This window comes from Cherax quadricarinatus, chromosome 24 (assembly GCF_038502225.1).
Source record: "Cherax quadricarinatus isolate ZL_2023a chromosome 24, ASM3850222v1, whole genome shotgun sequence".
Lineage (NCBI taxonomy): Eukaryota > Metazoa > Arthropoda > Malacostraca > Decapoda > Parastacidae > Cherax > Cherax quadricarinatus.
In genome coordinates, this window is record NC_091315.1 from 19,868,727 (window position 1) to 19,880,971 (window position 12,245).

The 12,245-nt window shown below is 38.8% G+C and overlaps 1 protein-coding gene and 1 long non-coding RNA gene across 4 annotated transcripts in view; one reads left to right on the plus strand and one right to left on the minus strand.

The window, feature by feature from the left end:
- LOC128690854 (uncharacterized) overlaps window positions 1–12,245 on the plus strand; it is a 32,476-nt gene that overhangs the window by 4,907 nt on the left and 15,324 nt on the right. The window contains exon 2 of one of the 2 annotated variants that reach the window (XR_011392376.1): window positions 255–330. The exons of the other annotated variant lie outside the window; for it this stretch is intronic. This is a non-coding gene — a long non-coding RNA (uncharacterized lncRNA). The remainder of the gene's footprint in view (window positions 1–254; window positions 331–12,245) is intronic. 2 annotated transcript variants of the gene reach the window in all.
- LOC128690853 (organic cation transporter protein) overlaps window positions 1–12,245 on the minus strand; it is a 49,733-nt gene that overhangs the window by 4,113 nt on the left and 33,375 nt on the right. For both annotated transcript variants that reach the window (XM_070088228.1, XM_053779608.2), the window contains exons 5-7: window positions 10,811–10,965; window positions 10,485–10,653; window positions 6,890–7,004 (exon numbers count right to left, since the gene is read on the minus strand). In XM_070088228.1, coding sequence (XP_069944329.1) covers window positions 6,890–7,004; window positions 10,485–10,653; window positions 10,811–10,965 — 439 coding nt within the window. The remainder of the gene's footprint in view (window positions 1–6,889; window positions 7,005–10,484; window positions 10,654–10,810; window positions 10,966–12,245) is intronic.

Genomic DNA, 12,245 nt, shown 5'->3' on the forward strand with positions numbered 1-12,245 from the left:
TAGGTATCGAGTCCTTATCCGGGGTTACTTTCCTTTGTTTTTTAATAGCACTAAGACCAGATTGAGAGTCACTGGACCACTGTTGCTCAAAAAATTCTCTCGGAGAGCTATGTTACTGGCGTCTATTTAAGATTTGTCTAAAATGGGACAAGGCATTGTCATTAACCCTTTGACTGTTTTCGACGTATAAATATGTCTTACGAGCCAATGTTTCTGACGTATATATACTCAATAATTCTAGTGAATATTTTCAGATACTTGGGAGTTGACGTGTTGGCGGATGGATTTATGAAGGATGAGGTTAATCATAGAATTGATGAGGGAAAAAAGGTGAGTGGTGCGTTGAGGTATATGTGGAGTCAAAAAACGTTATCTATGGAGGCAAAGAAGGGAATGTATGAAAGTATAGTAGTACCAACACTCTTATATGGATGTGAAGCTTGGGTGGTAAATGCAGCAGCGAGGCGACGGTTGGAGGCAGTGGAGATGTCCTGTCTAAGGGCAATGTGTGGTGTAAATATTATGCAGAAAATTCGGAGTGTGGAAATTAGGAGAAGGTGTGGAGTTAATAAAAGCATTAGTCAGAGGGCAGAAGAGGGGTTGTTGAGGTGGTTTGGTCATTTAGAGAGAATGGATCAAAGTAGAATGACATGGAAAGCATATAAATCTATAGGGGAAGGAAAGAGGGGTAGGGGTCGTCCTCGAAAGGGTTGGAAAGAGGGGGTAAAGGAGGTTTTGTGGGCGAGGGGCTTGGACTTCCAGCAAGCGTGCATGAGCGTGTTAGATAGAAGTGAATGGAGACGAATGATACTTGGGACCTGACGATCTGTTGGAGTGTGAGCAGGGTAATATTTAGTGAAGGGATTCAGGGAAACCGGTTATTTTCTTATAGTCGGACTTGAGTCCTGGAAATGGGAAGTACAATGCCTGCACTTTAAAGGAGGGGTTTGGGATATTGGCAGTTTGGAGGGATATGTTGTGTATCTTTATATGTATATGCTTCTAAACTGTTGTATTTCTGAACACCTCTGCAAAAGCAGTGATAATGTGTGAGTGTGGTGAAAGTGTTGAATGATGATGAAAGTATTTTCTTTTTGGGGATTTTCTTTCTTTTTTGGGTCACCCTGCCTCGGTGGGAGACGACCAACTTGTTGAAAAAAAAAAAAAAAAATTCTAGCGGCTTCAAATCAAGTGGGAGAAAGCTGGTAGGCCCACATGTGAGAGAATGGGTCTGTGTAGTCAGTGTGCACCACATAAAAAAAATCCTGCAGCACACATTGCGTAATGAGAAAAAAAAAACTGATCGTTTTTTTTAATAAAACGCCGACTTTGAGGTGTATTTTCGTATAGTATTTATCGTTGTATTCGTGTTTTCATGGTCTTAGGTGATAAAATGGAAAGCATATTACAGAAATAGAGATGATTTTCATTACTTTGACGATGAAAACGACCTTGAAACTGAGCTCAAAGTAGCGGAAATGTTTGATTTTTACCAATGTTCAGGAGTAAATAAATCACACCACACGTCCAATACACGTCAACTGGGGAGTCTAATATTCTTTCATTAGTGCACTGATATTATTTATACCATTTTTACAATAATGCAGTAGTCTGCGTAACAGTAAATTTTGTATTTTTTTGTATGAATAAAAAATCAAAATAGAAAGCAATAATAACATAAGAGGGGCCTAGAGATGTGACTAATGAACAGAGGACATGTTATTTTAGTGCCACGAATGTCTACCTTGTTTATTCTGGACCCTATTTTGAAATTGGCAACTTTTTTATTTTGTGTGAAATTGGCCAAATTGCCAATTTCTGACCACCATATTGGGTAGTCCAAATTAGTAAATGGGAGGTTTCTTGTACTCAGCTGATAGATAAAATGGAGTTCTAAAGAAATAGCTATCAGTTTGGTCAACTGGAACAATGGAATTGGCTGAAAATAGGGCTCAAAGTCGGCGAAATCGCCAATACGCACATGTCGCCGAGACCGCTAACTTCGCGGGAGCATAATTCCATGAGTTTTCAACCAAATTTTGAACTTTTGGTGTCATTACCATCGGGAAAAGATTCTCTATCATTTCATAAGAAAAAAATAATTTCTTTTTTTCAAAAATTGAGCGACATAGAATGACATTTTCAGAAAGGGGCCTGAAACAGTCAAAGGGTTAAGGGTGCTACAGGGCAATTTTCCGCGCGCGCTCACCGAAAAATCGAAAAAATATGGAAATTGAGTTATATATACTGAAAAATAGCTCAACTCTTTGGCAACACAATGGTACCAGAATGAATGTTCTACGACGTTTCTACAAGAAATTATAGTCATTTATATCAGGTATGGTGACGGCGATGTTGGTACCGAGTCTGCTCACGGCCTATATATTTTTTGGAGTTATTTTCTTGTTTTTTATCACCTTTTCTTGCATTATTCTTTCTAATATAATAACTGACTATTTGGCATCATAAAACAGTAGGCGGGACTTATCCGGAGACTTAGTGACTACCGGGAACCAGAGTGGAACGCTCGGCAGTGTTCCAGCGCTCGAGGTGCCAGCCAGGAATCGCCCATTATTACGCTTATATCAGCTTATATATCAACTCTACGGCTTATTTGTCTATCAGAATTGATCTAATATGATATAATAAACACTCTAAATAACATACAAACATGTTATATACTCTAGACTGAATAAAATAGGCCATAATATGGCCCAGAGATTATCGGGAATATTTCGATATAAAAGTGTAACTTGTTACCCTGTCGTCTCTGAGTAAGAGAAAACGGTGTTTTGAAGAGGCTAACTGCACTAGAACATCAGTTTACTAAGAAATACACCCAAACAAACGCGATTTTCGCGAAAATTTTTTTTTTTTTTTGAGACGGGGGCCGGCCGGCGTTCCCGGCCGATATCTCGGAAGTAACTTATTCACCTATAATTCGATGTGGCTCCTTTATTACTTAATTAAATGGAATAATATTCACAGATATTGTAGAATAATGATTTCTCTTATCCTGACCATTGAGTTTTTGAAAATATTCCAAATAGTTCGGGAGTTATGTGGGAGTAAAGGGCAGATTTTTTTGCAATATTCCAGAAACTAACAAACTTTATTTTTTTGTGAAATAACGATAAGGTATTTAGAGGGAAATCTTACGGTCCGAATTAGTATTAGCATTGTTCTCTCGGCACCAAGTGTCCAAACCACCTTACGTAGCCGCATATAAGAGTTACATCAACCCACAGGGCATTTTCAGTAAATCAGTCTTTTCTCAGTTGTTGTTTGAGGTATATTTTTTATAAATATTTTCGAGAAAGAGTGAGAACACTTTGTCTTGTGCACCAAAACTGGAGAAAATCGGACGGTAAATAAACGAGTTACGAAATTTGCCCTACAGCCCCCTTAACCCTTTGACTGTTTACGCCGTATAAATACGTCTTACGTGCCACTGTTTCTGACGTATCTATACGCATAAATTCTAGCGGCTTCAAATCAAGCAGGAGAAAGCTGGTAGGCCCACATGTGAGAGAATGGGTCTCCATGGTCAGTGTGCACCATATAAAAAAAATCAGGGAGCCAGTGGTGCATTGTAGGAATGCCATTTCCGTTGTCCTTTTTCAGCATGCCTAGCGGTAAGAAATATGTGACTCCCCAGCAAATCTGGGACTCTTCTCTTCCCAAGTGATGCTCTAACACAGATGGAAGTGTCAGTGAAGATCAATTTCATGGTTTTGAGGAGTTTGAGACCAAAAGCAATGCCCAGGATACCAGAAGGAAGGAAGGAAGGAAGGACAGAAGGAAGGACAGAAGGAAGGAAGGAAGGAAGGAAGAAAGGAAGGAAGGAAGGAAGGAAGGAAGGAAGGAAGGAAGGAAGGAAGGAAGGAAGGAAGGAAGGAAGGAAGGAAGGAAGGAAGGAAGGAAGGGAGGGGAGGGGAGGGAGGGGAGGGAGGGGAGGGAGGGGAGGGAGATCAAATGATAGAAAATTCCAAATAACAGAAATTTGACAACTCACTTTTAGTTCAACCACAATAAGGGAATATCACTTATAAACAGAAAATTCAAATTTTCCTAAGTCATTCTAAATAATTATGGAAATTAGGAAAGCATTTGCTCTTAACTGGAGAAGTCTATATTAGAGATATTTTCTGAAATGAAATTCAAAATTTCTTACTTAATAACAAAATTCAGAATTTTGATCATTTAAAATTAATAGTTGTTTATAAAAATAATTACTGAACAGCTTGTCTTCTAGGTGTAAAAAATTACTCTTTTTCTCTTGTTCCACATATATTCTCTATATTCTCTGCAGCATAGAAAAAAAAAGGTCACTGCTAAAGATATTTGAAGGAATTTAGGGTATCTTGGGGTTGCTGAATTCGAAAATGCCAGTAGATTTTTCAAATTGGCTCTAGTTTGTGAGATATTACATACCTACCCTCAATTAACAGGGAATTTAGCCATAACACATGTATACATTGTAGGTAGTAGGTTGGTAGACAGCAACCACCCAGGGAGGTACTACCGTCCTGCCAAGTGAGTGTAAAACGAAAGCCTGTAATTGTTTTACATGATGGTAGGATTGCTGGTGTCCATTTTTCTGTCTCATAAACATGCAAGATTTCAGGTACGTTTTGCTACTACTTCTTACACATAGGTCACACTACACATACATTTTTTTTTTTCAACAAGTCAGCCGTCTCCCACTGAGGCAGGGTGACCCAAAAAAGAAAGAAAATCCCCAAAAGAAAAATACTTTCATCATCATTCAACACTTTCACCAAACTCACACATTATCACTGTTTTTGCAGAGGTGCTCAGAGTACAACAGTTTAGAAGCATATACGTATAAAGATACACAACATATCCCTCCAAACTGCCAATATCCCAAACCCCTCCTTTAAAGTGCAGGCATTGTACTTCCCATTTCCAGGACTCAAGTCCGACTATATGAAAATAACCGGTTTCCCTGAATCCCTTCACTAAATATTACCCTGCTCACACTCCAACAGATCATCAGGTCCCAAGTACCATTTGTCTCCATTCACTCCTATCTAACACGCTCGCGCACGCTTGCTGAAAGTCCAAGCCCCTCGCCCACAAAACCTCCTTTACCCCCTCTCTCCAACCCTTTCGAGGATGACCCCTACCCCGCATATACATATGCATATACAAGCATATACATACACACCCCTCTGGGTTTTCTTCTATTTTCTCACTAGTTCTTGTTCTTGTTTATTTCCTGTTATCTCCATGGGGAAGTGGAACAGAATTCTTCCTCCGTAAGCCGTGTGTGTTGTAAGAGGTGACTAAAATGCCGGGAGCAAGGGGCTAGTAACCCCTTCTCCTGTATAAATTACTAAATTTAAAATGAGAAACATTCGTTTTTCTTTTTGGGCCACCCTGCCTCGGTGGGATATGGTCGGTTTGTTAAAGAAAAAAAAAATAAAAACATGTATATGTATATACAGATTATTTTAATAAAGACTAGAATTTTATTTTTAAACAATTTAATATTTAATGAAAGGAGATGTATCAACAACGACCACATGACAATATCGTAACCTTTATTTTGTTATTTTTTCACGATAAACATGAGTTCTTCACAAAGAGTCTGCTTAAGCAATCCAAATGCATTTTGTTACATTTGTGGCAAATAGTCTTTGCAAAAACAAAGAAAAAATCACAGATATTGTAAAACAAGCTTATCTTGCTTATTTTGGAGTGGCACTTGGAGAACAAGACAAGTCTTGGGTTCCTCATATGATCTGCAAAACCTGTTTTCGAATGTTTACGACAGTGGAAAAATAGGCAAAGGAAAACTTTAAACTTTGGTGTGCCTATGGTGTGGAGAGAGCTGAAAAACCACCACAATGATTGTTATTTCTGTATGGTAAATGTGAAAGGTTTCAATCGATACAAGAAAATCAAGTGGGAATATCTTGATTTGGAGTCAGCAAGGAGACCTGTGCCACCCCATTGAAGACATTCCCATACCAGTATTTACAATACTGCCTGACCTTCCATTGTCAGATGTTGAAGAGACTCAGGGTTTAGGATGTAACACAGGTGATAGTAATGGAAGTGAATATGAAGTAAGCATTTCAACATCTCAGCAGTTCTCCCAACAACAACTCAATGATCTGATATGTGACCTCAGTCTGTCAGAGCAAGCATCTGAACTTTTAGCATCCAGACTAAAAGAAAAAGAACTGACTACAACAAGAAGTTAAAATAACAGCTTATCAGACAAGAAAGGTTGAACTCCTTCCCTACTTCGGCCAAGATGAAGAGCTTGTATACTACAATAACATCCCTGGACTTCTTTGAAAGGGACTTGAATACAGACCAGGAGATTGGCGGCTGTTTACAGACAGCTCCATCAGAAGGCTGAAATGTGCCTTATCACACACTGGTAACCAATATGTATCTATTCCCTCTGCTCACTCAATAAAACTGCTGATGACCAACATAGAAGAAAGTCATACAAACAACATTTCCATATGCAGTAATTAGTGGTAACTGAATGATCTTACTATGTTAATCTGTTATTATATAGCATTAAGTGCTAGTATATATTACATGATTTGACTTTTGCATGATCTAGAAAATAATTTCAATGTGATTTGTAAGTTAGCCCTACCTAATCAATATATATTTTCATATCTTTTACGCCTTTCAGTGGGATACCAAATTTATTAAAAACTAGAGCCAGTCAAGCAAAATCGATGACATATTCAGAATCAGCACCACAAACTTACCCTAAAATTGGTGTAATATCATTAACCAGAAAATGAGTGTTGACCAGTACACTGATCAATAATTTTTATGTTTTATAATTATAAAACATAAAAATTACTGATTAGTGTACAATGACAAAAATATATACCCAAAACAGAGGGGAAAATGTTTTGTTATTTCCTTTTGCAACCTTCTCCAGAACAGCTACAAGTTTCCGATCTTTTCCTTGAGCATGTAGCCACCGTGGAGATTCAGGAATAAACCTGAAAAACACAAAAGTTATTGGAACCAAGAATAATTCACAAAACCATAGATAATCACCAAAATAATTCACAAAGAAAATTTATTTTAGAAAAGGAAATACAGTGGACCCCCACCTTACGATGGCATCGCGTTACGTTAAATCCGCCATACGATACATTTTAAAGCAAAAATTTTGCCTCGCCTCACGCGATTTGTCCGGGACGTGTCCCACGCGTGGCCTCAGCTGCCTCATGCATGCCAGTGTTTGCAAGCCAGCCAGTGCAGTCACATTCACACATACATTTGGCACATTACATATTATCAGTGTTTTTTAGTGATTATAGCTGCAAAATAAGTCACCATGGGCCCCAAGAAAGCTTCTAGTGCCAACCCTGTGGAAAAAAGGGTGAAAATTACTATGGAAATGAAGAAAGAAATAATTGCTAAGTACGAAATTGGAGTGCGTGTCTCGGAGCTGGCCAGGTTGTATACCAAATCCCAATCAATCATCGCTACTATTGTGGCCAACAAAACGGCAATCAAGGAAGCTGTTCTTGCAAAAGGTGCAAGTTAGTTTTCGAAATAGAGATCACAAGTGATAGAAGATGTTGAGAGACTGTTATTGGCGTAGATAAACGAAAAACAGATAGCAGGAGATAGCATCTCTCAAGCGATCATATGTGAAAAGGCTAGGAAGTTGCATGATGATTTAATTAGAAAAATGCCTGCAACTAGTGGTGATGTGGGTGAATTTAAGGCCAACAAAGGTTGGTTTGAGAGATTTAAGAATCGTAGTGGCATACATAGTGTGATAAGGCATGGTGAGACTGCCAGTTCGGACCAAAAAGCGGCTGAAAAATATGTGAAGGAATTCAAGGATTACATAGACAGTGAAGAATTGCAACCTGAACAAGTGTTTAATTGTGACGAAACAGGCCTGTTTTGGAAGAAAATGCCAAGCAGGACCTACATTACTCAGGAGGAAAAGGCACTCCCAGGACATAAGCCTATGAAAGACAGGCTTACTCTTCTGATGTGTGCTAATGCTAGTGGTGATTGCAAAGTGAAGCCTTTATTAGTGTATCACTCTGAATCTCCCAAAGTGTTCAGGAAAAACAATGTCATCAAGGCTAATTTGTGTGTGATGTGGAGGGCAAACAGTAAGGCATGGGTCACTAGGGACCTTTTCTATGACTGGTTACACCATGCATTTGCCCCCAATGTGAAAAATTACCTAATGGAAAAGAAACTGGATCTTCAGTGCCTCTTGGTATTAGACAATGCTCCTGGTCATCCTTCAGACTTGGCAGAGCGACTTTCTAGGGACATGAGTTTATTAAGGTCAAGTTTTTGCCTCCTAATACCACTCCTCTCCTGCAGCCCATGGACCAGCAGGTCATTTCAAACTTCAAAAAACTCTACACAAAAGCTGTTTCAAAAGTGCTTTGAAGTGACCTCAGACACTCGATTGACTCTAAGAGAGTTATGGAAAGATCACTTTAGCATCCTCAGTTGTGTAAACCTTATAGGTAAGGCGTGGGAGGGAGTGACTAAGAGGACCTTGAACTCTGCTTGGAAGAAACTGTGGCCACAATGTGTAGAAGAAAGGGATTTTGAAGTGTTTGGGGCTAACCCTCAGGAGCCTATGCCAGTTGTGGAATCTATTGTGGCATTGGGAAAGTCCATGCGGTTGGAGGTTAGTGGGGAGGATGTGGAAGAGTTGGTGGAGGAGGACAATGAAGAACTAACCACTGAAGAGCTGCAAGATCATCTTCAACAGCAAGAGGCCAGACCTGAGGAAACTGCTTCAGAAGAGGGGAGAGAGAAATTGAGGAAGTTGCCTACTTCAAAGACTAAGGAAATGTGTGCAAAGTGGGTTGAACTGCAAACCTTTGTGGATGAAAATCACCCTGACACAGCTACTGCAAGCCGTGCTGGTGACTATTACAATGACACTGTTATGGCCCATTTTAGGAAAGTCTTAAAGGAATAGGAGGTACAGACCTCTATGGACAGATTTGTTGTGCGACAGAGGTCCAGTGACTCTCAAGCTGGTCCTAGTGGCATTAAAAGAAGAAGGGAAGTAACCCCAGAAAAGGACTTGATACCTCAAGTCCTAATGGAAGGGGATTCCCCTTCTAAACAATAACAACTTCCACACTCTCCCCTCCTCTCATCCCAACAATCATCACCAGATCTTCAATAAAGATAAGTGTCATGTATTCTATTCTTAGTAGAGTAGTAATTGTGCATGCCTTCTTCAGTTTGTGTGTATTAAAATTAATATTTCATGTGGTAAAAAAATTTATTTTTCATACTTTGGGGTGTCTTGCACGGATTAATTTGATTTCCATTATTTCTTATGGGGAAAACTAATTCACCTTACGATAATTCGGCTTACGATGAGCTCTCAGGAATGGATTAATATCGTAAGGCGGGGGTCCACTGTACAGTGGAACTCCAGTTTTCATACTTAATCCGTTCCAGAAGGTCATTCTAAAACCGAAGGTACGAAAACCGAATTAATATTACCCGTAACAAATAATGTAGATACATCCATTCCAGACACCAAAAAATACATTTTTTAAAGAATAACTAAAGTTTTACATACAGAAAACAATGAGAAATAAATGTAAATGTCTAATTTTAATGAACATGTTGAACATGTTGCAGATACGGCTTGTATCGGCTTTGTCAGGGTGATATTTTTCAACAAAAGTTTGCAACTCATTCCACTTTGCACACATGTTCTTAATCACTGAAGAAGGCACCTTCTTCCCTCTCTCTTCCTCCTCCTCTGAAGCAATTTTCTCAGCTGTGGTCTGTTGCTGTTCCAGATGAAGCTCTTGCAGCTCTTTAGTGGGTAGCTCCTCACTGTGGTCCTCCACTAACTCTTCCACATCCTGGCCACTCACATCTAACCCCATGGACTTCCCCAAAGACAATACATTCCACAACAGGTGTAGGGTCGACAGGGTCAGCCTCAAACCCTCCAAAATCCTTCTAATGGACACATACATCCTGGCAAGCTTGGCTGAACATATGCAACTTTCGTATTTTTCTACAATCTCTTTCTTGAATTCTATCGTTTTTCTCACCTTCTTTACCATAGGGCTGGCACTAAGAACTCTCTTTGGGCCCATGGTGGCTTATTTTGCAGTTGCAATCAATATACAAGCACAAAAATGCAAAATGTTTCAGCTTAATGCTCACTCGACTAGTGACAAAGCCAGACTGATAGAGTTCCTGTGCGGGCAGACGCGTATGATACATACGATTTCTGGACTGAGGTACAAAAACTGGACCAAAATTTTGCCCCAAAAGGTGTTCTAAAACCAAATTGTACAATAAGCGGACTGTACGAAAACTGGAGGTCCACTGTAGTGTGCTTACCATGTACAATACTATTAATTTACTTTAACCACTGAAAAATATATTAAACAATTCATATAAAATTTTCAAGACAGAAGTTCTGCTTGTACATGGTTAAGTAATCTCACCACCAGTAGAAAATAAAGCAGGACACTGGGGCAGATATTAGTAGCTGTATCATCCGCCAGTCTTTCAGCCACCAAGCTATCAGCCCGAGCAGCTCTTCTCCGAGAGCAAAGAAATACTCCCCTATGATCCCACACATCACACGTTTACTTGGACCCACGAATTCCATCCCTGAGATAGTTTTTACAAATGTTATTTACTTCATAATATATTATAGTTATATTCAGCCATTTTGTAACATTTTTATAAGATTTTCATTTCTTCAGCACTAAATACACCACTGTAACTTGAATGCTCAAATAATAAAGTAACAAAATTTCATACTTGCCTAAAACAAAACTTGTCTGAAATAAACCAGTAGTGGCCATTGCATTAATGAAGCGTAAAACATTGAATGTTGTCAGACCAGGAACAAGGGCTATAGTTATTCCAGAAACCGCCATAATAATGATTACAATCATTATTGTTACTCTGCGTCCAGTCCTGAAATACACACTTTAATGATACAGAACTCTGAGAAAGCTCTAGCACAAAATTACCTCTATATCAGCCCACCTTGGCAAGCACACCCATGGACCACCAACCACATAAAGAAATGGAGCATGTGGCAGAGAACAAACTTATACATTAAAAGTGTGATCTGGCTTAGGAAGCATTAACATGATGTTACTCTCTGGGCTTAGGGTGGCATACAGTTCTCATCTTGCATACCAATCTGATCAGTATAGACACATAAGATACCCTCCTATCATTTGTTTTGAGTAGTTAAAAGTCTGTTATTTTAGCTTGATAAAATGTTCATTTACACTCCATCACATCCAAAATGAGTTCTACTTGGCCATAGAGTAATAAATTCAGTGATGGAAAGCCCAGAAGGAATATTATGGTAGAACAAATTATATTTTATGTCAATTTGATCATGGTGAAAAATTAGGTGGCATCACCAAAGCTTTAAGTCTGTCAACTTCTACAATGTGCACCATCCCTCTTTGTAAAGATAAAAATAAAGCTAATACTCAATTAATGCAGCTCAATGTTTCTAAATTATCTTATAGCCAAAGAGGTTGAATAAAGACCATGGTATGACTAAGTGTTTGGATGTTGTAATTAAAAGAAAAAAACAAGAATCTGTTTGAGGGATGGCAAGTGAATGTGCAATAATGGAAAGCTTTATTTAGTTGAAGATGGGTTTCAAGAGTTATAAGGAGTAACATGCATGATGATGCCACCACATATGAATATTATTAGGAAAGATTACAGGAAATTACTGAAGATTGTCTACACATAGCAGTTAGCATTCAGCTTAGATGACACTGGGAAGACAGATACAGTACCAGCAAAAAAAAACTTTATATACACAAAATTGATGAAGGTTTCAGGTTCTAAGGCTCCTAATGACCATTTTGCTCTACTTGTCAACAGTAATCCACTCTCTGTCCCTTTTTTTCAGTACCAAAACTACTACTTTCTTATTGCCACCTCCAGCACTGTTGCACTACTACTGCTATACTACTACTATACTCCTACTAAAATACTATTACTACTATACATGTACTTCTACTACTACCACCACACCAACATCATTACTACCACCACTATTACTATATTATATTTCTCTCTCATTCTACCTCTCCTCTCCCTCCCTCTTATAAATATTCTGGCACCCTTCCCTTTGTGTTCTCTCTGTAACTAATTTATGGTCAAAGTTGGACAGAAACATCCGTCTCAAATAACCCTTTGAATTACAACATCCCTACCCCTCC